General features: G+C 47.9%; 1 protein-coding gene across 2 annotated transcripts; it reads right to left on the bottom strand.

Annotated features, from left to right (window-relative positions):
• Positions 1–4: 4 nt before the first annotated feature.
• On the bottom strand, positions 5–27,827 carry tmem104 (transmembrane protein 104). 2 transcript variants are annotated; one of them, XM_058048500.1, is made up of 10 exons: positions 27,576–27,827; positions 27,339–27,405; positions 26,822–26,943; positions 25,411–25,492; positions 24,186–24,279; positions 24,022–24,138; positions 20,116–20,215; positions 19,452–19,548; positions 9,931–10,024; positions 5–6,685 (listed from the first exon to the last, which is right to left on the bottom strand). In XM_058048500.1, the coding sequence occupies exons 2-10, from the start codon at positions 27,381–27,383 to the stop codon at positions 5,922–5,924; spliced, it is 1,515 nt and encodes a 504-aa protein (XP_057904483.1). In that variant the 5' UTR covers positions 27,384–27,405; positions 27,576–27,827; the 3' UTR covers positions 5–5,921. The 2 variants fall into 2 exon arrangements, with proteins under 2 accessions (XP_057904483.1, XP_057904484.1); XM_058048501.1 differs by having other exon boundaries at positions 2,184–6,685; positions 24,022–24,105.
• Positions 27,828–27,987: the final 160 nt, after the last annotated feature.

Below are 27,987 nucleotides of genomic sequence, written 5' to 3'. Positions count from 1 at the left end.
GTGGACCTGCCAAGGTTAAGGAAATGATGAAAGACTAAAACCTCCGCTTCCTATTGGCTGCTTCTTTCATTCATTCATTTTCTACCACGTATCCTCACGAGGGGATGCTGGAGCCTATCCCAGCTGTCTTGGGGCGAGAGGCGGGGTCCCCAAAACCCCAAAACATGCAAACTCCACACAGAGATGCCAGAGAGTGGAATCAAACTCGGGTCTCCTAGGTGTGTGGCCTGCACGCTAACCACTCATCCACCATGCAGTCTATTGTATACATACATTCATTCATTCATTTTCTACCGCTTATCCTCACAAGGGTCGCAGGGGGTGCTGGAGCCTATCCCAGCTGTCCGAGGTACACCCTGGACTCCAAAACCCCAAAACATGCAAACTCCACACAGAGATGGCAGAGGGTGGAATTGAACCCTGGTCTCCGAGCTGTGATGTCTGCACGCTAACCACTCGACCACCGTGCAGCCCTATTGTATACATTGTACATACAATTTCTACATAGACTGTAGAAATATAATATAATACCAATATTTGGATTTTATTGCCATAATGTAACTTTTGGCAAAACCTAATTTTCCAAAAATCCCATTTTTTTTTCTTTATATTTCAACTAAATATAACTCATAATATTCTGTTCATTCTTATAAAATTGCTACTTTTTTCTTGAAAAACACTTAAACTTATTTTCCATGATTACTTTTACTATTTTTCTATTTGTGGTTATGACTTTATTCTCATAACTTTACACTTTTTGATAACCTAATTGTCCTAAAATGACTAAAACTTTATGTGGTTTGTTTCTGGTGTCATTGCAGATTTTAATAAAAAAGGTATTTCAACTCAAATTTTAATTTTAAAATAATTTAATGACTTTTTTAATTTATGACTTTTTGGAAAAATTAAACATTTTTCTCCTTTTTACGACTAATTCAACTTGACTTTGTGGTTCTGATCTTGGTGCCGTAATATTTATAATATTACGTAATATTCTCCTAACATTAGAACGTATTTGACGGCCTCATTTTCCAAATCTAACAGGAATGTTTTTATGCACGGACGTTGGTCGGGTGGGCGGACGTCCATGGTGTTTCTACTCCCGTTTGGCTCCGTGATGGATCCTCACTCTCTTCCTTTCATGCCAAAGGCTTTTTTTTTTTATTTGGGATTCATTTGGAGCTTGTTGTGGCGCGGCCGCCAACGTGGCGCCATCTGTCTTCGTGTCTTCACGTGTCCTCTGCTGGCGGAGGATTGTTAGCGACCGTGTCGACGGTCTATCAACACGATGGACGCGTGCTCGGGAATGACGCTCGCTGGCCATGTGATGCATTCTTGCCAAAACGGGCTGGCGTCAATCACCGGTCAGAGTGAGATGTCTTCACTTGAACAAAGATATGTCCTAATGAAGGCGTTAGCATGGGGACTGCTGCTGATGCTGATGCTGCGTCCGGAGAGTCTTCGCTGAGCCAAGATGACGAGGAGGAGGAGGAGCCACCCCTTGTCCCGCCGTGATGGCCAACATGGACGACTTTTACTCGGCGTTACATCATGGCCGCCAGCGTGTTGCGTCAGCGCGGATGTTGTATGATTTATTCTATTCCTGCGGGCGTTGGGTGGTGCAACGCTTGTGAAAGTCCAGCAGAAAGCCGAGCCGAGCCGATGACGGCGGCCATCCTAAACGTGGCCCAACGACTAGCGTCATACGGGACTCAGGCCCAAGGGTCCTGTAAACCGCCCACCATAACCTGGAGATATACTTTTATTGAGTATTTTTATGTATACTGTATGTTTATTTTACTTTAAGTTGTATTTAATTTCATTCTAACTTTGCAAGTTTAAGCCCGACTAAGCAGCCTGACGCTTCCTGTTCCTGGGGGAGGTCATCCCACCGGGGCGGCCCGTGCTGACGCGTGTCCTGCGTGTACGTTTGAACGCGTTACGTCACGTCAGGAGTCGTGAAGGTCTACGCGCGTCGCCGCTGATTGATGCGTCTCCTGAGACCCGGACAATGAACCCTGGCGGACTCTTCAAGGCTCCCAGCCGCCATGGAGTGTGTGCGCACGTGCGCGCGGCGTGCACGGAGGCAGGCGGGGGCTTCATTGCCGTCAAGGGTCATCAATCAGCACTCCAATCTCACAGTGACACCACGGGGAAAAAAAAAACAATCATGGCGGCTTCACCTTCACGTGTCACGCTCATCCCGTCTGCGGCGCCAAGGTCACAGAGGTCAACAAACATCCTTCATTACAGCCCGGAGCATCTTCCTCTCATCAGCATCTTCTCTCCGCAAGCAATTAGCGCCAAAGTCCCGGGACGCAGGCGAGCCGCCGTCTGGACGCTCCCGCCGCGACCGGGATGGAAAACATTCCTTCGCAGCGGCTTCATCTTCCTCCTCCTCTTCCTCATCCTCCTGCCTCCAAACATCAGTTTCAAAAAAACAAAGTACATGTGTGAAATACTGGAAATACTTCATTAGCTGACCCTACCACCATATACTACAGACCCTAATACCATATACTACTGACCCTACCACCATATACTACTGACCCTAATACCATATACTACTCACCCTACCATATACTGACTCTACCACCATATACTACAGACCCTAATAACATATACTACTGACCCTACCATATACAGACCCTACCACCATATACTACAGACCCTACCATATACTACTGACCCTACCACCATATACTACAGACCCTACCACCATATACTACAGACCCTAATACCATATACTACAGACCCTACCACCATATACTACTGACTCTACCACCATATAATACAGACCCTAATACCATATACTACAGACCCTACCACCATATACTACAGACCCTACCACCATATACTACTCACCCTACCACCATATACTACAGACCCTAATACCATATACTACAGACCCTACCACCATATACTACTCACCCTACCACCATATACTACAGACCCTAATACCATATACTACAGACCCTACCACCATATACTACAGACCCTAATACCATATACTACTCACCCTACCACCATATACTACAGACCCTAATACCATATACTACTCACCCTACCACCATATACTACAGACCCTAATACCATATACTACTCACCCTACCACCATATACTACAGACCCTAATACCATATACTACTCACCCTACCACCATATACTACAGACCCTAATACCATATACTACTGACTCTACCATATACAGACCCTACCCTACTAGTAGTAGCATTAATAGTGACAGTAGTAGTAGTAGAAAGGGTGAAAGACAGTGCTAACAACCAAAATTATCATATTCAAGTACAAAGTACACGTATACACAGAATACTTATTGAAGTGTACTGAATGTGTACTCATTTGAGACGCAGCATCCGTCTTTTCCTTAGGTGACTTTCTTCTGGCTTCTGACTGGCTAACAGCGTCTCCGAGGGAACAAGCGGAGGTAAGTTGAGGTTCTCCATGATCCACCTCGTTTGATGTCGCTGGTCGTCTTCTGCCAATTATCAGGAATCCTGGACTGGAGGACCCAGGACTTTAAAGCTCTTCCTAGGCGGATGCAAGACTTCCCACGACCCGCAGACTAAGCTCGCTCTCGGGGTGACGATGAGGAAGTGGTGTTGCATCACAAATAAGCTAGCATCCTGCGTTGGACCTGTCCACACCGGGCGAACCCTTCACTTCCTGCTTTGCTTTCCGGGAGGACATTCTTCTTCCTGTTGCTTGACTGTGATTGGCTTGTCAATCACTTTCATCTTCTGAAGACAGAGCTTTCTTATTAGATGGCATTCATGGTGTACCTAATCAAGTGTCCTACTTTATCAGCACTCTGAGCACGTCTGGGTCACGTGACCGTCAGCCATGATGTCCAGACAGAATGATGATTAGCAGTCACCTTTGTGCCCGCCTCCCCGGAGGACAGCTAAATATTACATCATGACCTTGGTTAACCTTGCAGGAGGTTTTTCCAGGACGAGCCGCAGGTGAAGAATGAGGGTCTACATGCCAATACGGCTTATTATGGGATGGAGTAAGTGATTGACAACACGTCACGCCGCGCCGCGGGAAATGAGGCAATGAAGCTCCGCCCACTTAGCATAAATGGGACATTTTTGACATTCCGTGTTTTCGTGCACCTGGCTGGTTCGCCACCGCCACCGCTAGGAGCGGCGCCGAGGGACCGCAATCTACGGGGGTCATTCTTACGGTTGCCGTGGGAGACAAAAAGCGATGAAAAGGAGTACTGGTGATGTTAAGGCGTGAAGTTGTGATGATGGTGACCTTTAACGCCATCATGTTCCGTCTTTCATGCCAACGATCATTAAACTAAAGACTGGCATGGCGGCGTTGATGCGTACATGCGGCGTTCCCATTAGCGGACCAAGGTGACCACGACCTTTCAGTAACTAAAAGCCGGCGCTACGGCATGACAACACGGAAAGGAAAGCACGGCTAATGAGAGAAGCTAGCAGTACGCGCTAAGTACTGTCCACGCTAGCGTGTCATTAAAGGGCGAACACGAACGCCTCGGACCGTACGGCGACGCCGCGACCTCCTGATGCTTTGACCCGATGAAGGTTTGCAGACTTATCAGGTTGCTCTTTGCGCCGACACGATTTGACCTTCTCAACCGCGCTAAATGTTAACGCTGTGCTAACGAGGTGGCGGCTGCCGGGAAACGGCTTTCCGAAAATCCTCAAAAGAGGCGCAGGGCCTCACGACGCGACCATGAAACTGAGCAAAGAAGGTGTCGAGGAGGAATCTTCAGCGGAAATGGAGCGTGGCGTGCGCATGAAGGAGTGTGCAAACATCAATCGGAGCTCATTAACGAGCGCATCGAACGAGGAGCGTGCGGCTCGGAAGGACGTCAATGGAGCGACAACGCCACATCCGAAGCTCTCCGCGGTGGCATGCAAGCTAACGGAAAATTAAACTGGTGCGGATTTCATGAAGGGATCACCTTTTTTGCGACACAAGTCACAGTTTAGTAAGCGCACTTCATTCCTAGCAAGGAAACACAAAAGGTGCAATTACTGTGCAGTGCATCCTTCTATGTCGTCACACGCTTGTTAAAGATAGAAATAAACGTGCAGTTATGAATATTAAATCCATCTTGCTGGTCATCAAGTTATTCTCGTGCTGATTTGTGAAATAGCAATGTGTGATATTTACAGTACGTCCAAATAAGGACTATTTATTGTGTGAATCAAGGGCATTATGTTTTATGTTAAACATAATGCTAAATGATTCCATTATCGTTATGCTGCCTCCCGGACGCCTTCCTGGGGGCCGCAGACCCAACTGAGACTGGGCGGGGATTCACACTCATTGAAACACCGAAATGCTCAGCTAGTTTGGGAAGCGACGGCAAAGTTTTGGTTACCGGAAACAAAAACATGGAAAAATATGAAAGGTTGAGCCGAATTTTCCACTTTAATTATCTTTTTTTTTTTTTTTTTTTTTAAGAACTTTCATTAAAAAAAAAAAAAAAAAAACACTAATCAACGCTCCGACTAAGAGGTCACAGGTCACACGATGCAAAGACGGGTGATGATTGGTCGGGATTGTCAGCTTGATTTGAACATAACGATGCAACCAAAAGGCACGTCATATTACGTTTGGACGTATTCTGTATCACGCAGGAGGTCAACCGTTGCCATGGCAACCCCGGGCGAGCGGGTTGCTAGGTTACATTATTGTAAACTTACATCCTTCCTGGAATAAAAATGGCGTCTGAAAGAAAGAAAAGCATGGGTAAGGTGCAAAGATCCTGCGGAGAACGTGTGCAAAGGTCCTGCAGCCTGGGAGAAGCTTTGGTCAGTTTCGAGTTTAGAAGACCATTAGCTCGCTTCCGGATAAAGGCGGCGTCTTTCCGTCCCTTACAAGGCACGCTGCCCCCCCCACCATGGGGTGACGTCCGCTCTCATTTCTTGGTGTCGGTCAGGATGATGTTGGCCGTGACGAACATGAGGCAGAAGGCGGCCCACAGCACCACGAACCACACCCACACGGTGTGGCGGAAGGGCGAGCCGTGCTTGTTGACGGCGTCGCGGCCCAACACGGGCTCCACGTGGCGGCGGGCATAGTAAACCAGGAGCGCCGGCACGATGTACTGGATGCCCGTGCCGGCGTAGGCTCCCGTGATGCCCACCAGGGACTCCAGGTTGTGGGTGCAGAAGGCCACCACGATGGGGGGCACCAGCGTGATGAGCGGGAAGACCACGCGGTCTACCACCCACGGGTAGGTGCCGCCGTCACGATGGAAGAGCGTCTTCCAGTTGTTGCGCAGCGTGACGGCGATGATGGGGAAGTTGGTGCTGATGGTGAAGACGGGGAAGAGGCCCAGGAAGTAGCGCAGGAAGGGAACGTCCAGCACGTTGCAGTTGTCGGTGAAGTTGAGCGTGTACATGTCATACAGCAGCGAGCTGTCGAAGCAGAAGATGGCGGTGAAGGACAGCAGCGCGTAGAAGCCCAGGATGAGCACGTAGTCGGCCAGCACCAACACGCCCACGCGCTTCTTCTCCGAGATGGGCGTGACCAGCGAGGGCAGCGAGTGCTGGCACATGAAGGAGTACACGCACACGCCGAACAGGTTGGGCACGCCCGAGAGGGAGGCGGCGGGAGGCCGGCCCTCGCCGGCGCCTTTGCCGATGCGGATCAGCGCCAAGATGATCATCATGGTGAACGCTGGGGACGCAAAACAACACATGGACGTAACACAACAGCCATGGCGAGCTAATCGTGCTAACGCCACTTCTGTACTTACTCTTCAGTAAGTGTACTATGCATGCTGTGTACTTACTTCCCGAGTGTGTAACTTTTCACACACAGGAACTATGTACAGAGAGTACACAGTGCACTTACTCAAGTGTACTGACAGAAGTAGAGTACTATTTTATACTAATGTATAACCCACAAGGCATGCTGGGTAACATTATGTGCTTTGTCTTCCCAGCTTGTCGTGGAGGTTACAAGTAAACCAGCTAAATAATAATCCGCAAGGCATGCTGGGTAACTGTTAGGGAAGCACGTGTCTGGGCTTCCCAGCATACCTTGCGGGCACCCGCGAAGCTGTATTATGAAGTGGTCTGTTGTGGGTTCTGACAAATCAGACTCCACGTATGGACAAGTGGCTGTGCCATCAACAGGAAGTGGGTGCTGCTGCTTGTGCATCTTTGTTTTGGTTTGGAAGAAGGAGAATACAAAGTGAGTCCATTCATCCATTTTTCTACCGCTTATCCTCACGAGGGTCGCGGGCATGCTGGAGCCTATCCCAGCTGTCTTTGAGAAGCGGGGTACCCTGGACTGGTGGCCAGCCAATCCCAGCAAAGTGAGATGCGTTTAATGCCATATGTAAAAAGGAAATGAAGCCGCTTTAATAGGAGGTGTGTGACAGACACCATCATCATCATCATCATCATCATCATAAAAGATGGCTGCAACCCCATAAAGCCGTGATGCTGCAGTATAACGAGGACGCACTAAACCTGCAGCATTTACCGCCAACGTGGCCCTCAGGTGACCAAGAGAAGATGGCAGCCACTCGGATGGTCACATGACACGGTGCTCGAACACAAGACAAGATGGAAGTGTAAAAGTGTATCTGAGGGGCGTGGTTCTGTTGGGCGGTACTTTGAGTTCGCGACAGGTCGGAGGATGATGTGGCGTTCAAGGACAGGTGGAAAATGACACATCCAGTTTCCCTCCCCCATCAAGTGACTGACGCACGTGACGATCACATGAGCGGCGTAATGTTGTTGTTGGCGGCGTGTGATTTATATTTGCTGCACCGCGGTGTCGATGACCTTGAAGGTGATGGGGGGGGTCTCACAGTTGCAGCTAGCAAACAAACTAATAGAAGCTGTGAAAGCCCCAAGGAGTGTTGGGTTTGGGGGAAGTCTCCCTGGGGACGCTGCAGAGGAGACGCCATTGCTGGACTTCATTAAGCGGGATGGCTTGTTTGGAAGCAGGAAGGCGTCGACGAGCACAGAAGTCATCCTGAAGGTCATGAAAGGAGGACATTAAATAAAAGCAAATCTGCCCCCTAGTGGTGGCCAGTGCGACTATGAGCGGCGTGGTGATGGACTCAAACACAAAGTTTGAGTCACATTGTGTCTAATTATCCGAGTACAAGTGCCACAAATTGCAGAAATGATTTGGACCAGGTCTGCGGTGACAACCAAAATGGATGACGTTGATCGTTTTCTGCAGAGTGATGAGCCAAGGAGACCATCGTCATTTGGACGCTCAGATGCTTCAACCTTGGCCGAGAGTGTCGACGACGCCTCGGAGGCTTTCTCTAAATGGAATCGTTCAAGACCTCAGAGAAGAGCCGCTTGCTTCATTAAGACCCGGAAAACCGATACGTCATCGTTTCCGAGCTGCAAAGCAACCCGTGGCCACCAGAGACCGTCCCGCCTTCACAGGCAATCAAACTCCCTGTGGTCCTCTGAAGCACACCATGAAGCCTCCAGTGAACGGACGCCCAACGGAAGCGTGCACTCGTTCCCCGGAAAGGATTGAGTCAATGTCAACACTGTGACCACCTCACAGCTTTCATCCCAGAGGAGAGGGAAGCCATTACTGTTTGTTCACAGAGCGTGGAGGTTGTTAACAAAGCCCCCACCTCTGCGCCACTCAATCAATTACACCTTTAGCCCCTCCCCCCCCCCGTCAGGGCGAGAGCGGCTACAAATGAACACGGCTGGCTGCTTGACTAAAATATCGCCAAGCTTTTTAGGTCTTTGCTGTTTTGTTTTAAATGACACCGACCACGCTGGAGGAGCTGACCGTGACAAGCGTGACAAGGCCAGGAGGCGGAGTCACAGCACGCCGGCCGCCCGCTAACCCTGACAAGGTGCCGGGTCACACGTTACATCAGTCCAACCCCAAACACAACATCAGGACACGGAGCATGAATGCTGGTGCTTTCAGGGGTCCAATCATAGCCCAGCACCAGGAGAAGCCATCAGTGTGGATGTCCGGAACAGGATGAGGCCGGTCCCGCATAGAGAGATGCTCACTGAGTGACACAGCCAATCAATTACCGGCACGCAGGAGAGGGAGGCGTCAGAGTGAAAGATGGAGCCAACATCAACCTCCCGTGTTATTTAGTGCGTGCACGCCGCTGTGTTTGCCGGCTCGCACACACACGGACGCCGCGCACCGCTTTCCACTGCGGCCCCCGCTCGGACGGGCAGTTTATTTTCTTTCATGGCGTCGTGAGTGACAGTCCAATCAAGGCTGCGACCGGCCGTCAAGCCTGTCAGGGTGAGGGATGAGGGGAGATGGGAAGGCAAGACACCGAGCGGGACCCCGTCGTGATGGACGGACCTGAACCCCACAGCCACCACCGGAGGGAGGGCGTACCATGAATGGGGGGGCGTATTCTAACATGTTGTTTGTTAGCTAGCATGACGAGGTGGAGAATGTTTTAGTAGTCGTCAAAAGTTTTTTATTGTACTGTTTATTTTGTTTAGTTCCCTCATTCACCCTGAGTGGGTAATCATTAAAAATATTTAAAACAATACATTTTCTTTAATATTTCACCTCTAATCTCATTTTTCCTCTGAATATTAGAACTTCTTTTAAAATTGTGACTTGTTAGAATAGGACTTTATTCTTTCCGTATTTTATTTACTCCATTTATTTTTTTTCATTTCTGATGTTTTTCCCACCACCCATTTCAATTTTTTGGTAATTCTGATTTTATTCCCATCATATTCACACTTCATTCCTGTAATATTACAACTTTTTGTTCAACATAACTATCCAAAAATGACACCTCTATTCATTATTTTCTTTCTTCCTCATTAAGAGTCAAAGGTCTTGTTTTCTTTCCTTTTCTGTTAATATTTTGACTTTGCTTGTCAAATGACTTTCCATTTTTGCTGGCACTGATGTCTTGTGATGTTAGGCGAGATAGAGCTTACCGATCCATCGCATGAGCGAGGTGAGGATCTGAAGATATTTGGTCTTCTGAGCGTTGAAGAAGGTGAACGGTCCCATCAGAAGAGTAAAGACGGTCTGCAAGAGACATAAAAATGAGGAGCGGTTTTATGATGATGATCTCAACGGTAAAGGTAGAACGCATCTACAGTCCAAACATCTCATCAGCGTTAGGATGTCCCATTCTGTTCAGCAGTCCTTAAAGGCACCATGGGTATGTTCTATGAATGAATGAAAAAAAGGTTAGCTGTTTTGGGGTTGACTATGGCTTATTACTAGTCCAAAAACATGAAGTTATGTGTAGTACTGTGGTTGCTAGGCATCAGTTAGCTTTTGAAGAAGCGATACTCAAAGCTACAAACGTAACAAGATGAACATCCATAGCTGGACACTTGCTTAAGAGGTCGGTATGGCTCCAGAAACAATAAGGAAGTCATAAAAAAAAAGCACTATTAAAGACTAAAAACACAGCAGGAGACACGGCACTGACGTAACTAGCTTGCACTTGGCGGCGCCATCTTGAAACATCCGCATAAAAATATCGAAATTTCGCCCAGCCTTAAATAGGAGTGTAAAAGTGACTCAAAGTACATAGTGACTAAAATATGAGGACAAAGTGGATCCCTCCTGCTGCATCTTCTTATTCTCTGGCAGAGAGCAAACAGGCAAATGAAACACTGGACTCGGTCATCAGTAAAAAGGGTAACGGCGGTTTGTGGGGTCACATGACTGATGAACGTGCGCACCCTCCCATGAATCAAGTGAGCACTTCTGAAGCCAACCACCCCGAGGACGCTGCACTCCACTCAAGCTTATCTCCACAACAACCTGCAAGTGGAATCGGGCAAGGGTGGCAGCCTACATTTATTTCATATGTGGCATTGGTGCAAATGACCTGGAAAAGGAAAATGGATCCCACTGAAGGTTAAAAAAAAAAAAAAAGGAGATGATTACCTGCAGGCATCATCAAGGCATGAGCCGTGAGCGGGACCAGTGACCGACTAACCAAGCAAGAAAAAAAAACATGATTTGCCCCTAAATGAGCACGGTGATGCTTAAGTGTGTTTCGGGCCATCGGCTTCACGTTGCATAAACTCACTTGGCTCATCATTTCCTGTCCTCGTTCATTAGCTTGGTAGCGGGGAACATGGCTAGAACTCATGTTAGATCTACAGCAACGGCCAAGCCTAATGGGCGAAGACTTGTACAACTACCAATATCCGTTTGACAACAAAACAGCAGCTGCACATGAGTGAGGGAACACCTGGGAACGCCAGAGAACACCAAGGAACTCCAGGGAAATCAGGTTTCACGGAAAGCAAAGCAGAAGATTGACCAACCTTCAACAACAAAAGCTTCTCTTTTTTTCTTTTAGGGCCGTCAATGAAGGTTTGAGGTGCGACAACAAGGACATTCCAAAGAATGCTCCAGTTCTCCTTGGCTTCCAGCGCACGGGAGAACGCGTCCCGAGGCTTTCACCTGGCCGCCCGTAATCACACACTTCACTGAGAGGCCATAAACGCTGAGTCAGAGATGAGAAACTGCAAAGGTGACCAAAGCAGTGATGGATACAAGCGCGGGGCTTCATCCTATTAGCTCCTCCTCAAAAGGTCACGCGGCTAAATCAAAAAAGCAAGAACACACTCCGGTAGAAAAAACATCAAGACCATAATATCAAAAGTGAGTGAAGACTTAGCCAAGCATGCCGGGAATGACAAACGCTGATTAGCTTGTGTCAAACAGGACATCATGCTGGTCCACCTCCGATTGGTTGCACCTTCTCTCGCTGGTCGACTTGCTGCTGCAGCATATGAATGCATGATGCATGCGTCTGCCTTTCAATGCATTTCTGTGTATTGGAAAACAATATGACGTATATAACTTCATCCAAAGTTTTGTACTTTGGGGAAAGGTAGTTTGTGAAAATGACAGAGCCGAGTTGTAATTTGCCAGTAAGAGATTAACGGGTCTTAGAGATGGTGAGCGAGCTCCATTAATGGCGACTCTGTGCTCAGGTTAGAGGTGTCAATCACTCTGCAGGCCCGAGGCTTGCGGTGTTTTGGATGGCGAGGACGTGATGGCCACTTAAGCGGCACTCAGGGCTCAGCGCCCACCATAATTGTCACAAACACAAGCGAGTGTTTTGTTGCGGCTCGGCTCTCCATCACAGTTGGCCCGCATAAGTCGTCCCATTTGAGTAATTAATCAGCATATTTTTCAACTCGGCGTGATGGGAGTGTGACAGATGTTCTCCAGCTCCTGCGCGTCAAACTCACTGAATTTATGTCAGAGTCAAATGACCGCGGCACAAACTTCCGAGCCTGTGGAATGATGTCGGCGGATCTTTCCTCAGACGTCGGGAGGAAGGTTAATCAACAAAGACTACCATCCTCGGCGCCCGGGTGGCTCCATGTGTCGGAGCAGCCCGGAAAGCCATAATCACACAATCAAACAGAGGATGGAGGATTACCATTCCAAATCCTCGTATTCCCACCATCCCCTGGCCATTTGTGTCCCATCCTAATCTCCATTCCATACGCTAATATTAGCGGAAGCCATCGCGGGTTTGAACCGTCAGCATGGCGACTTATCAGGCACGAAAGTCACTGCAACGTTTGTCGTATCATACAAATAAAAATAATGCGATTCGTATTATTCCACGGGAACAATACTGAATTAATGCTCAACTTCACTTTGTTTTCATGAATATCTCAAAAACACATTTGCATAAAACTCATTTTCAGGCCCCTGACTTCTAAACTTGGGGTGCATCCATAAAAGCAAAAAAAAAAAAAAAAGGATGTTGGATGTGTAAATATTGAAAAAGTGCACACCTCCTCTATCTTTGTCTGATCCTTCCATATTTGGACGCGACGGTGCTGTTCATTTACACCCATTTACTTTCCCCCATAGGAAGGGATTACAATGAATCAGGGACAAATGAATCATTAGGCAGCGACGTGACGTAGCTGCCAGTCCTGACGAATGGCCGACATCTTGCTGTACACACGCTAAAAAAAAAAAAATAGATCCTTCAATCTTAATGACAGAAAACAAAAAAAGGCGAGGGAAGCATGGATTATTGGACATTACCAGGCAATTCCTGGCCGCACTTTGTGACGTGCATGACAAACACCTCCGCAGGAAAGGAGGACTCGATGGTGGGGAATAGAGAGAGTGCAAAATGGGCCATAAATGCCCAGGAGACACATGGAAGGAGCATCTAATGGTGAAAACAAGTCAAGTGATTCACAGAAGGGGAGAGAAGTGAGACAAAGATGCTGCCACGGAGAAGAGAGCAAGGAGAGAAGGAAGCGAGGAGGAGGAGTGGCCGGCGTGCCCGCGAGGCTGAAGCCATATTGGACGCGCACCTTTTGTCACCGTGACGGAGTGTCTGCCATCCGCATCGTTTATCAGCGGGCCTGCTTCTCCATCAGCGACAGCGGCAAATATGGAAATTAACGGCAGAATTAACGAGGGCGAGGAGCGTTGCCATCATGTTGTGAAACAAACAAATGGAAGTAAATGAGGATGGATGCCAGCGTGCGGCTTGAGAATCCCTCAACTGAGCTTGATGAAGTAGCAGTGTAGCGGCTCAATGGGAATAACAATGGATCCGGATGAAGCTAATAGATCGGGATGTACGGATGGATACCTTGGATATCATCCGACCTTTGCTCCCACCCTGTTGGCCCTTGTTCATGAACGCATCACAAGGCTAGTCGTTCCAACAGCATCCAAATTGTATGCGTTTTTAGGTTGCCCAAACAACAGGCTTTTATTGCAGCTTTAAATGATCCCACTACAGCCTCAATAATCATCACCCACGGGTTAGTTTTGCATCCATAGCCCACAACAAGCTAAAACCCAACACAATGCCATTTCCAATTCTGCTCCCAACAAGGTAAACTGTGACTATAGGGGTGTTACTTCATGTCTAGAAGGCTCTAATGACATTAAAAATGCACTTAGACAGGTTTTGTATGTCATAAGTACCAGAATACTCCATTTGTAAATAAGGGACCCTACAAAACCAAACAACAAAAGCTGTGCTGTGGGGAATTTTATCCAAAAATTAGCATTTTGATATTCGTAGCCTTTTGTGAGAAAACACGTAGACAGTAAGCGTGTCCCAATACGAGTTTAAAAACAAACCTCTCTCCTGCGCCGCTACAGCAAAGTAAAAGTGACAGCGCTGCCACAGAGAGGTGAGGATACGTCCCTGCCATGCCATTTCTCGTCTGTCCTCTCCGGGTGCCTGACACAAGAAAATTGGCCAAATCATCTTCCTGTCACATGGCCGTCCACACACGTCACTTGTGCGCTATACGTGCTAACTAGCGGCGCTGTTGTGCACGTGTGTGTGTGTGTGTGTGTGTGCGTTGGCCTCTCAAATGAGTGGGTCTGAGCAGGTGTTGTTGATCAGAGGAGAAATGTCTCATTTACCACGCCGATGCTGTCACCTTCCATTCCAAGATGATCACAGCTGGGCTTGTCAAGCGTGTGAAGGTTAAAAAAAAAAAAAAAAAAACACTCTTCATCCCTCGTTTGGCAGGAAAGAGCATCAGTAAACAAGCGTAAACGCTCACCCCATGGCTAATAATACATGTGAACATAAGCTAATCAAAGAAGAATGGCGCCATGTTGCCTTAAAGCGTGTGTGCTCAGCTCACGCCATTATCCTTTAATGTTGATTACATAGGAGGCCCTCTGGTCTTAATGACGGGGAGGGGTTAGCAAAGTCATTTCCTGGTAAGGGGAGGGGCTTCAACAAGACCACTAATAAAGAGTAAAATAAATTGTAATATTGAGCTGAAGTTGCTAATATTTACTTTTTAGGCCCCGCCCGTGTTCTTGTTCTTTTTATATTTGAGTCCCTGTTTTGCTTAATGAGCCTGCGTGGCTTATGAAGAAGTCGTAATGTTTGTTCATGATGACAATGTTGATCCACCACCTCCTGGTCATCCTTTCAACATCAGGACAGACGCTACGCTATTTTATCTCCATACAGAAACATCACATCTGGAAGGTTTCACTTGGGCCAGGCTGTTGGGAGACGAAAGCGATGTTTGGTGGAAAGTGAGGCTTGAGGGTTCGAATCCGTGTTTGGGCATCCCGATGAGGATGAGTGGTATAAGAAAAAGGACGGAAGAAAGTTTCATGTCAGGAAAAGATAACTTTGGGCTGGATTCTGCCTGATTAATAAGACAAGCAGTCAGTTTAATGATGGAAATACCGGCGGAGTATTAGGTCTTAAGTTGTGGTCGAGGACGAGTTCGGGGGTCAGCACATTGCCGCCAGACGAGAATCATGAATAATTCAACTGCTTCATTAATGAAGAGTCAGTGTCGGAATGTATGCAAAGACAAAATTTGGGGATGATTAAATCCTTGATGGGGGGGCATGAAAGTTAAATGCGGATACTGAGACGTGAACATTTGCTGGAGATGACCAAAGTTGACACACTGTGCTCCGTTCATTCAATTTACTGCTGCTTGCCAAAACGTTGACACATGCATTTCAGGATACTCGTGTAAATACTGATGAGTACTAACGCCGTGAGAGGAATACCACGCTTTGGAATTCTGGAATCATTCACCATCCTGATGTGAGCCATGCGGCACCACTCTTTTTACAAAGTTTCCATTTCAAACCATCTTCTTGACCTCCAGGTCTCCCTGACAAGTTCCAGCGGCGTCCGCCGGCTGCTCCGACACCAACTCTTCCTTCTCCACCCCCCGCCCACCCTAGCCACCTGCTGCGCTAATCTCCATCAAACCATCTGTACTGTCATCTCCTCCTTAGGAGTCCACGTCAAACACCTGCAAGGTCTCAGCGCCGTGATGCAACCAAGCCATTGTGCTGCTGCTACCTGAACCTTTGTCTAAACGTATTGACTGAAATGTGGCACTTGAGAGCTGCTGCTGCTCATGGTGATGGTGGTGGTGCTGGTGGTGAAGGTCAAGTGCATATTAGATGGTGTTTAGGGAAAGAGGCTTATCTCCATGAGGACAGACAGCCAGCACAAACTAAAAAGTGAAGTGTTGAGCTCCAATTTTTTTTTTGTTTACAGGGGAAAAATATCCTGGCGCTTTGAGTCCTCATTCTTATCAGCACAACACATGCAGTTACAACACACACACCTGGGAATTATACCCAAGCATAGACTAAATAATAGCAGTCAGTGTTGATGAAGTTGCACAAAGTCATTGCTTCGCATACGACGTTCCAAAAACCAAGGACGCTAGGCTGAAACAGGACTACCAACTCCGTGGCTTTGGCCGCCATGATGGCGATGGTACACTGCTCAGCCATTCATTCCTCTGACGGCCACTCCCAAGGACCAGATTTGTCGTTGTTCAAGTTCCCCAAGGGAAGGAGAGGAGAGGGTGGGGGTTGGAGTGGTGTCTTCGCCGTACCTTTAAATTAACTTTATTGCACACAGGACGAGGAACGCCTTAATGGGCACACAATGTAATTGAAACATCTACATGGAGATAAGCAGCCAACAATTCCATGTCAGCATAAAGTGCTACGCTGCTCATATAGACGCATCGATTTTCCAATGGCGGTCCACACAGAGCAAGCGCCATAAATCAGCCATTTAAATGGCGCCGGCCGCACATGCAGGGTGGAGCACACCAGCCGCCACTTGGCGAGCGATGGCGTTCTAAAACGCTGCCAGGGCAGCACGGAAAGGAAAACGCGTCGGGGGACAATCAAGGACAGGAGAGGTTTTTAATTGAGGTCGTTCAGAGTCTTATGGCGGCCAATGCAAACCCCTAAACATCCCGCGGCGTCTTAATCTTTTCAATCAGAGCGGCTCGGCAGAGCCAGGATCAACAGTGGCCGCCGTGTTACGCAACGGCCTCCATGATGGCCGTCCACCACGGACGCGAGGAATCAATCAGAGCAGCAAATCACAGCCAATTGATCCTCTTAACAGCTTTCACAGGCTCGGATGAGCAAAATGTCTGTTGTGACATCTCGGCCGTTGATACCGCTGATGCGTGAGCTCGATACTGATTAAGTCACCGCATGAAGAATCAACTGGCCGACTCTCAGCCTGCTAGCACACGCTAATTAGTCGACTTCGACTGCGGGAAAAAAAAAAAAAAAGTACTCGGCGGCCACTTCATGAACCCCCTTACCAATCTAACGACTTGCAATACAAGGACTCTCATAAAAAGCACCTTTACAAACAACTACGACTAGTAGCTCAAGTCCAGGGTGAACTGATCCTTCAAAATAAGGGCAGAGCCAGAGAAATGCAAAAGGATTTTCTCAGACAAAAGCCGCTCCATCCCAAAGAACAGATCCTGTTTTTAGTGCGGTGCCTTGTCCTGAGGGCCCAGAGTCAAGGGACGAAGAGTCCAGCTACCTCCATTCAACCTTTGCAGAGCCCAAAGACCTGAAAGACGCTAAAATGGGGAGCCTGTGAAAGTGACATCACTTGAAAGGAAGAGTACAAATCAGTCAGACTGAATATTTCCAAACAAAGCCTTCCCACAAGAAATGCAACCTAACGGAATCTTTTCGGAGCGGGGGAGTTAACCAAGCGTCTGGATTATGACTGACAACAGTAACCGTTCTCCCCGAGGCCAAGATTTATGACTATGGCCGACCGTAACGACACACCGGTGCAGTCCCGCCAGCGCGTGCTTTATTCCCTCTTTAATAAGGCGGGATGCTTTTATGTTGGTCGCATTCATCGTCCGCCTTGTTCGCGGTCTGATTGTTAAACATGAACGTAAGCAGAAGGCTCATTTGCATTCCGCTTGCACTGATCATTTGATATCTGATTTATTCCCAGCTCCGTGTGTCCTTTTCAGCGTTAGCACCATCTTTCTCCTCTAATTAGCCAGAGACTCGTTCAGGCTGGGGAGATTAGCCGGAATTAGTTACTTTACGCGTCACACACCTCCTGAAACATCTTCCTTGCTTTTGTTCAGCAAGCATGGCCGCTTCCATCAGCTGGGAAGTGCTTCAATTAGCCAGTCCAGTTACACTGGACTAACTCTTGAATACTGGACCAGGTCTAAATAGGACTACAGAGAAGCGGATACTGACTATGAGGGAGAACTCCATTATTTCAAGTCATTATTCGACAGTCTGCCAAGTGTGTTTGGGCGGAACCTTTGACACGGTGAGGAATGAGAAGGTCCAGTCCGTGTACTCCACGCTAACAGAAGGCTGCTGAATGTTTCACCACAGCTCGGCGGCTTCTAAATGATTGAATCAAAATGTCAAGCAGAAGAAAAACACCGACTTCGTGACTTCAAGAACAGAACTAAAGCCAACGGATCTAATAAAACCTTGACACTATTTGGAGTCCTGGTCCTGTTCCAAATGATGCAATGCCTGGCCAATCAGGGGTGCCAAGACAGCAGAAAGGAACATTGAAAAGCACCTGGAGTCATTTGACAACCAGTCCAAGTATGATCAAGTGGGGATGAGGACTGAAGGACAAATTATCCAGGAGATCAGCGCATCTATCACTGTCGCCATGTTGGGATAAAGCTGCAGTGAAAATCACAGAGTTGGGCTCACTTAAGACTTCAAGGACACATCCGCTCATCGAACGGGCAGTCATCAGGGGAGCTGAGTGAACGAGAGGCAAATGTGTGGGGGTGTTCCATCGCCTTTTTCTGGAGAAGAACCACAAGAGAGCTGCATTCTCAAAATGAACCAACTTAGAGGTGTCACCAGATCTCACTAAACTCAACCGTTTTCATTTCTTGTTCAGGAAAAGAATCATAAATACCTGAATTTAACGATAAATGAAAATGAGCTCCATAACTTTGCCCGCTCGGGACGTAGATGTGGTTTTAAACTGATGTTCGCAGCTCCACACGTTAGCTTTATCTTCCGATAGGAACATTTGCCGACCCCTGACCTGGATGCTTCATAGAACGGCATACAGCATGAGACCTCGTTAGTCATACAGTCGCTTTGTCTCTGTGGGGGGGGGAGGCGGGGCCTCTAGCATCCACACGGCAAAAGAGTGGCGCATAGTAGAACTTCGGAGGGGAAAAGGTGATAGATGAAGATTAATAATGAGCAAGGTGAGAAAATGGTAGTAAAGTAAATTTCAATCTAGGATCATCGCAAAAGAAATGCTGTTAAAATCATACAGTTAAAAAGATGCTGCAAATTTTGACAGACAGTATTTGCATTTCATATTTTACAAAAAACAATTCCACAACTTGAAAGGTGACATTAAAAGGAAATATTGCATTATGATAATATATTATAAATGATCATAACAGTGGTTTATTTAGCCTCTAGTAATGTTGACATAATATCCTTTAGCGTCAATTTGCCACAATAAACATTTCGAAAGGCACCCGCATTTCGTGAAAGTTAACATATCTCGTGAGGAAATCTGATGCAGGGTCTTGTAAAGCGGGGGTCATGCCAGCCCTGCTATGAGATGCCTACAACACGTGTGATGGACTGGGCTGGCACCGAGGGCAGCGTTTCAGATGGCAGAGCAATGACTCACCAGAAACACCCTGTAGGCGTCTTTCCTGGCGACGGGGCCCCAGCATGGATCTGTGTCGTTGTACTTCACGCCTCCAGCGCTGCACGAGTGGTTTCCACTGCACACAAGCAGCCACACTGTCAGCCAAACTTGCCTAGGCCTTTACCTTTGTCTGTTCTGGTTGCAATGTGTCAAAGAAAAGGAAAGCCAGTAGGCATACAAGTCAAGGCTTTTGTGTCACTGCTGACGGACTACATGAGCAGTTTTCACCATGTAGACCTTTATTTCAGGCTCTTTTTGGAAGCATGAGGAGGCAACACTGTTGAAGACGCCATCATGCCACTAAACCAAGCGTGCTGCAGCCTTCCAGGGCCAAGTGTCTAACTGGATAATAAACCATATTCGCATCCCAGTCAGTCTGGCCAAACGTTGCGTAATAAAAACGTGTCTGGAAGCCAGTCGACACGGCTGAACTTCCCGGGAGCGGCGGCAGCAAGAGGTCGGCGGTGTCATCTACGCCGTTATTGTCTCACTCCCCGCAAACACCGTGGCCAACGAGGAGAGGACGGCCGCGCTTTGTCCTGCCAAAACTCAAGTCTTCCAAACGGGGAGGGCCATAAAATCATTTTATATGCAACTTTTATTCCTCAATAAAGAGACCGAACGGGATCGAGGAAGTTCTCACCAGGCCACTTCCATCAGGGAGATGGGAACAGCTGCAGCGTAGATGGCCAGGTCTCCGTACAGGTAGACGATGATGCAGATGTAGAACATGTTGACTCCAACTGAAAGACAACACCAGTACAATTAATACGTTTCCCCCGAGGTTAAACACGGCATCTTATCATCATCATCAGCAGAGCAAACACCTCATCAGGAAATGTTGGCAGACAAACATGGCCGCTATGTGTACACCTGCTTTAACACGCAAAGTCATCCCCTGCGCGTGATTGGTGCAAATATTAAAACAGAAGTCATTAAATCTTCTCATTAACACACGCAAAGTTTTCCTCCGCCGGCTTCAAACACCCGACCGCTCATCGCCGTGACCGGCTCATCCATCACCCTCTGGAGGGCCCCCCACTGAACAGGTCCAAAAGAAGCCCTTGGATAATTGATTACTGTCAAGAAAAGTCAAGGCAGGTCGACAGAAGGCAAATAAAAACGGGCAGATATACAGCTCTACTGCTTCTTCTCTCAAAGACGGCGTTAAAGAATCAAAGAGCGAAAATGAAACCGGCGCGTAAACAAGCATCCATCACGTTAATGGCCACAAAAGCACTCGCGGCCGCGCTGGCAGCGCAGACAAATGCGCTTAAATACAAGCAAAGATGTGACACGCACACTTGTTAGAGCCAGGAAGTAAAGTGCGCTCCAAACCCTCTTTATGCATGATGTCATCACATCTCACCGGAGCGCCGTTTCGCAACAGTTTTTGGTTTGTGGTGGACAGCTTGACACGGCCATAAAATAAAAAGGTATATTTTTCACAACCCAAGTCTGGGTTGTGAACCTAGACAAGCAGAAGGCTCTTTTCTGGGCAAGATCAAAGTGATACATATTTAGAGACCAGGTTGTCATATTAGTGGTTGGCGCTGGCACCTACGGATGGCCTCTAGGGACCAAGCTCAGGGCTGTGGGTGAGTTAGTGAGTTAGTTTAGAGTTTATTTTTCAGATATTTGTGCAATTGTAGCAAAGAGCTAGGACTGTACGTGTATGTGATTTAAGCCAATTCGATGCAGCACCTCATCCCCTGAGAGCCAGATCCAATGGAGGGTTTTTTGACATGATATAATGTCTGGTATCTTTTTAGCACAGACGAACATAAACGTCCTTTTTGCTAGCAGCTGGACAGATGGTTTGATGTACCAACGGTCCTTGATAGACCCATGACATATTGTCAAAGCATCCTCCAGCTGGAAAATGTTGAGTCAACCAACTTGTGAGAAAGCCCTCGGACCCATGCAGATAGTGCCATCAAGGCGCTTCTATTTGAGACGTAACCAGGATTATTTTCTCATCTGAGGTCAACCAGCAGATTGCGCTTGACCTCTTTATTACTCTCCAAGAGCGACATGAATTGGCTAAAGGTTGCATGGGACGAGGCGGATGAGCTCAGCATGACCGCGGCGATGATATCCCTCCTCGCGATGTTAGCTAATATTTCCCAATTAGCATGAGCTACAGGCGCACATGCTGCAAAATGCGAGAGAGAGAGAGAGAGAGAGAGGCGTCGTCCATCAGCAGGACGCCGGTGAATGACAGCCGCCATTACAGCCTCCCTCTCAGCAGTCAAGCAACATTTTAATTAAGTCCCAACACGGGGCGGGGTAGGGGTAGGGGGGTTATTACCACATTCAGGTGAAAACAACATTAGCTGCAACCATTATAAAAGCTGAATTGTTGTATTGATCTCATTAGCTTGCACAACTGGACTCCTGCCTGTGGAAGACGTCTATTCGGGTCTGGATTTTTAAGTGTGGAGTCTTCCTGGTGTGTCCCCGGGGTCGGGGGGGAGGGATCCCAACAGGGTTGTTGTTTTTGCTGGCCAGCTTGGCAGGTTAACACCCGTCCTGCATAACAATCAGTCAAGCAGATGGTGAGTGGCCGCTCTCCCCGTGGAATGAGGCAATCTTTGGGGGAGAGATGTTAGAATGTTGTTGTTCTAAGCAAACGACGCAGGTGATGCACCGTTCTGGATGGGGGGGAGGGGGGGGGGACTCTTGGTATTCGCACATCAGACAGGAAGTCATTAGTGAACATGACAGTCTGACTCGCGGTGTCAAAATAACGCTATAACCAACACACAGAAAGCTAACATACAACCGCTAGTGGACGACACACTAGAACTCTTAACTTTAGCAACATTTTACAAAGCATGCTGGGAAGCCGGAAGCGCTCCCATTCCCGGTCCTAACATCTATGCCCCCACAAGAACCCACCCGGGAAACCATCATGAAAGATGAAACATCTTCACCAAACAAGAGACCTGTGCGGCTCGGTATGAAATGAAGTTCCTGCGATTCAAGGTGCTTGGTCACAAACGACTCATCTGAGGCGAGTTCGACCTCATTAACCTTCCTACGCTTACATTCAAATCTGTCTGCTGGGGAAATATCAGAGGGAAAGTTTGATGAACGGACGTTTGCGAGCCTCACAAATTAAATCTAAATGGAGCTGAGCCCCGAGGCGGCGGCGGCGGCGGCGCCAAGACTCTTTGTCCCTAAAAATAAGCAACCGGGACAGTGCGGTGGAGGAACATGACGCCCGACCTTGTAAACAAGCAGACGCAACATTACACGTGCATGGGCGAGTCCTGTCTTTGAGGATATCGGCTCTAATGTTGGGACTGTTCCTTTAAGATTTGATTGATTCCATACTCTGGGAGGCATTCAGCCGTGAGATGCAACACGTGGGCAAGCGTTCTCCTTCAGAAGGACAACACTCGTGTCTTTCTGGCCACTTTAGACCCACGGCTTCCAAGGAAGAGGAAGTACTGAAGCCAACATCTGCCTCCACACCCATAATCCTTTGCAATTTACTTTTGGAGGAGTCCCGCTGGATTACAACTACACTTGTGTCGTATGGCTCAGAGTGCAGTCGTCCTGCTGGTTATTTTTGGTTTCATTTATTTGTGTGTCTTTACACCCACTTTTGTTGTTTGGTGGAGCATGGTGAAGTGGTGAGATAACTCCACCAAGAATAAAAATGTGAGGCGAGAGTTCATGTTGTGCATCGCTTCTTACCGTATTGTCCTGTAAGTTGCATCAGTGGCAAAATATCATGAATAGGGGGGGAAAAAAGCAAACCTTGTGATGGTGATAACAGGGGGAGGGAGGGCACAATGTTTACACCACCATAAATATACGGAAAAAAAAAATAAATGTCAAAGTTCTCAAAGAAGACGCATCAAAAAGCCGTACTTTAGCAGTAAAACAAGTGATGTACGTGTGTATTTAGTTAGTCCAAACATAAGACTTTGATACTGGCCAACCCAACTGGTCACCTGCATACCGTCATGGCGGCTCAGAAGACGCCGCATGTGTGTCCAGAGCGCCACCTGCTGTCCACGGGAGGTGCAGGTCGTCGCCGTCTGAGCTGTGACCTTTCGCCGCTCCCTCGTTTCCACGCCAATGACAAGTGCGGCGACAGACTGTCAAGTCACCGACTTGCACTTTAAAAGGAGCTTAGGGCGATGCGGGCAGACAGGCCAGGAGGGGGAGGAGTCAAGAGGAGGACAAGGCTGCCACCGTGTTGCTGATGAGGGACGCGCAGCTCACGCTCTCCGTTTGGCAGGACAAGTGGGCCGTGGGTTCATTAGCTGTGGAATCACTCAGGTAGGAAGGAGGGGCCTCTTTGACTTTGCCACAAGTACAGGTGACACGTGTACACGAATGATCAGCCTCACGGAGGTAATTATGACCAGGGGCACGTCGTCCTTTCATAATTACAGCCTCTTCCTTTGTGAAGACGCGGTCGGGAGGAACATTCCGAGAAGGAAAGCTCCTCCCGACCGCTGCTTCCATAATCGTTAGGGTGGGATAACGGGAAAGGTGAACGGCATGACGCCCTGCCGGTGAGGACATTTACCTTTGTTGAAGAACATGGAGGCCATCTGACCCATCTCCACGCGCTCAGCGATGTCGAAATGGTCCACGTGACCGCCCGACCGCTCTGGCAAAACCAAAGAAGCGCCATGACAGCACACTGATGTGAAGATTTGAAGTGATGCTTTATTGACAATGAACACTTACGGATAGACAGGATGGGCTTTGTCTCTGGTTCGCACCGCCCCCTTCCTGTGATGTCATCATCAGAGTAGTCAGAGGTGGAGTCGTTGTCGTTGACCTACGGATGAAGACATGTTCAATTCCCGGCATGAACAGCAGTCTGTTGGGGGCGGGCTTTAGAAGCCACATTGGACCACATTGGAACTACAAGGCTATGGGAGACCATCAGGCCTGATGGGTGCAAACCTTTCATTAGACTTAGCACTTAGTCTTTAGAGTATTGACACAAACCCAACATTTACCACTTTAATACTCACGTCTTTGTGATGAAAAGCTTCATCTCTAAGAGTTGTGTCGCTGTAAAGGACCTGTGGCTGTCTACCTTTGGTAGTACTGATATTAAGATGCACCAAGGTTCAAGCACAAGGCAACACTACCCTTCAACTCCCAGCAGAGGGCGCCAAACGTGGATGGTCTCTGCTGTAGATCATAAGCAGTTTTTACAAGCGATAAAAGCGCACAGGACTTTGGTTTCTTTGCTGCTGGTCCCGAGTCGAGCATCCATCAGGCGCCGCCGAATGAAAGATGCCAGGGTGGCTTTGAGTGGGAGGGAGCCAAGTCGCTATGAAGCAACGCGGCGTCTCTCCGGGGGGGGGGGGGGGAGAATGTCTGCATGCTTGTAAAGCACCTGCTCTAGCAGACTATTACGTTTGAGCCGATGTTTGATTCCAAGTAAACAAGATCGAGGACTTGACACTCCAGTCCTGTCCCACGGTGCCGCCTTCATCGAAAATGATTCTCTTTGTGTCCACAAAGGCCAATAAAGCACAGGCCCTGTCCCCGAGGGGGGGGACAGCTTTAAATATTTGCTCGTAAAGCTGGGTGGAAATGAAGCAAGTGAAGAAGGTGTCATGATGAGCATCGTGTTCCCTCAATGAACTTCTGGCACAAACGACTCTGCAGATTTATTTGTGAAATAAAACCAAGAAGATTAAGCGTGCGGCTGGGAAGCCAAACATGCTGGAGCGTCAGAGGAAGACTTGTAAGCACATTAACGCCAACATTAGTTCCACTCCTTGGCTTGAAGGCTGCCAGTAGAATTTAGCTTCATGCACTCCCACCGCACTTCCTCACCAGCCATGATGTACTCCTTTAGTATTTGCTGTGTGTGTGTGTGTGTGTGTGTGTGTGTGTGTGTGAGTTTGAGTCCCGGCTGCAGACGCACATCTTATTTAACCTGCTTGCATACCTCGTCCTGCTCCCTCCTCTTCCAGCGCAGCTGAGCATTCGCCGCCGCCATGGCCTCGATCATGAAGGTGGTGGTCATGTAGCTGGAGGAAGGCGGAGCATACGTTGATTTCATACGCCTTTTATTATTCTACAGCGAGGGTGTCCATACGTGTTCCAGCCGGGGCCGCATCGTAAAAACTAAGTTGTGCAACTTTTTATAATAATTATATTTATAGAATAATTTATATTTATAGAATGTGCGGACCACAAATGGACACCCCCGTTCTACAGCACCCCCCCCCCTTACAGGACACGTCATGACAGTCTTCCCTTTATTGTCACGCACCTCCTACCCACCTGGCCTGCCAGAGAATAAGAAGACGTAGCAGGAGGGATCAGTGTGGCAGTCCCGTTATAATGTGTTTATCAACCAGCGCAAACAGGTGGCGTCTAGGTCAGGGGTCGGCAACCTTTCCCCCACCCACCCAAACGGCTTATGAACTTTGAAAAGTCTGAATCTTTCCTGACTGGACCGGTTTGACCAGCAGAACACAACAAATGGTTGTGCAGCGTGTATGTGTAGCGGATGCTAACTAGTAGGGTCATCATCGGGGGCATCATCAACGACCCGGCGCCTGAGGAAATGGGCAGCCGTACGCTCACATCCAGAGTAAGGAGGTACGGGCCTCCTACGGTTTTCATTGTCTGCCAGATTTGGAAGAAAGTAGTTCAGAGGATAAAAAGCAAAGTTGATGGAGCACTGTTGCTGGTATGGGATCGTGTCAATATTAAAAAGATGAATATTCATAAATACTATGCATAAATCAATATAAACTGGCCTGGTGTCTTTACTTTGGCAGTAACAGGTTCCCATTTGTCATTTTATTTTTTAGACATGTCAAATAGCTTTGGGAAACCGCGCATAGCAAGTACTCTTTTTTTTGCTATATTTACCTGCAAGAACCTAGCATCCTGTCCACTCATTGGTCGGCCAACAAAACTCCCGCTGATTGGTCCTTGTCTGGACAACGGCCATGAAACGTGAACATGTTTCTGGGACTTTTATATATAATGATATTATGGATATAATGAGGGTTAGTTTACCAAACACCTGCGTCCCTAGCGGTCATCCAATCACCAGTCAGAACTGTGCCAGGATGCATTCACGGCCACAAAGAAAGTCCGAATTTTTAAACTCGTCATTAAAGATGTGCATTTTCCCAATTTTCCCACATTCCTGCATTGCAAATGGAGTCAGCGGGTTGCCGACGCCTTGTCTAATGTATCTGAGGCAGCCCAAATGTATTTGTGGTGGGCCGCCACATATCTGGGAAAGACTGGTGTTCCTGTTAAGTGCCAGCATTTTCACGTTGCAGGACCACGGCACAGAAAAGAACCGTCTAGCTGCGGTCGGGCCCGTACAGACTCACCTCATGAATCCCAGGAAGGAGATGAGCGCCAAGCTGACCACCCAGCCGGCCGTGGCGAAGGCTTTGGGCATGGTGAGCGCTCCTGTTCCCACTATCAGGTTGAACATGTACACCAGCCCCACCTTGCAGGAGAGGAGAATCAACAACATCCTGAGTGATGCATTCATTTCTGCGTTAATGGTCGGCGACACAAAGTAAACAAGCACTCAAGCAGCATCCCGCCATTGCATAGCTTTCATCATTCATACACACCAACTGTCTGAGAGGATATGCTTCAGCGTTTTAGCTTCCTGTTCATGGTTTGATTGAGCAACACCATCTTCAAGCCCTTGCTATCTCCAAAAGAAGCATGCTGTTCGACATGAGACAATCACCGCACTGCTTTGGAAGACACTGGTACAACAAATACCCTCCAGCTTTATGGTAAACAGGTGTACAAGATCTACACACCGGCCAACATATGGAAAACAGTTATACAAGAAAACAAATAGCCTCCAGCATGTGATGTGTTACTCACAAACGGAGAGTAGGGTTCGCCGGTCTCTGTGATTCCACCCGCCATGGCTGATGGGACCTGTCCTCACCTGAGGGGACAACCACAATCAATACACTGCGCCGCACGGCAAATAATAGTCAATTATTCTTGTGGCGTCATTTCGGGTTATTAAAAACAGTGTGGTTTGTAAAACAGGACTATTAAAAATGTGTTAAAATAATGTACTGTACACGTATGACTTCAAAGTAAGCGTCTCACCTGACGGAGTCTTGCTAGCTGTAGCCGCTAAGCTAGCAGGACGCACCGAGCTGTCGGCTGGATCCAGTCCACCCAGGCTGGCCAGCGAGCTGCACCCGAACCCAGAACCTTGCCTCTTTGTAACATGAGATGTTTAGTAGGAAGGCGTCGTCACCTAAGTCAAACTACGCTGAAAACTTGATGCAAACTAGCACTTCCTCATTGGCTAGCATGGGGGGCGCGTCATGGCGCGATACCGTGGTCACACTTTCCTTTTCCGGTTTGGGATTTCAAAGTAAAACCTTTTCAAGGTTAGTATCGTGGTTTGATATGTCTGCGCTTTTACTTTGAAGAGCAAGTAAAGCGACGATTGTTAATCTTGTAGTGACCTTGATCTTACTGTTTACATTTGCTGACTGTTGCTGATATTTGT

This window comes from Doryrhamphus excisus, chromosome 15, assembly GCF_030265055.1.
Source record: "Doryrhamphus excisus isolate RoL2022-K1 chromosome 15, RoL_Dexc_1.0, whole genome shotgun sequence".
NCBI classification, from domain to species: Eukaryota; Metazoa; Chordata; class Actinopteri; order Syngnathiformes; family Syngnathidae; genus Doryrhamphus; species Doryrhamphus excisus.
The sequence above is the reverse complement of the archived record's forward strand: the minus strand, read 5'-3'. Positions and strand labels throughout refer to the sequence as shown.

Excerpts from the sequence above, each read along its gene's own strand:
- tmem104 (XM_058048500.1), bottom strand. The coding sequence starts at position 27,383 with ATGGCGGGTGGAATCACAGAGACCGGCGAACCCTACTCTCCGTTT. Across the intron at positions 25,493-26,821 it reads TCCTTCCTGGGATTCATGAG|CTACATGACCACCACCTTCA; the intron begins GTGAGTCTGTAC and ends GCCTTCCTCCAG. Across the intron at positions 24,280-25,410 it reads AGAGGAGGGAGCAGGACGAG|GTCAACGACAACGACTCCAC; the intron begins GTATGCAAGCAG and ends CTTCATCCGTAG.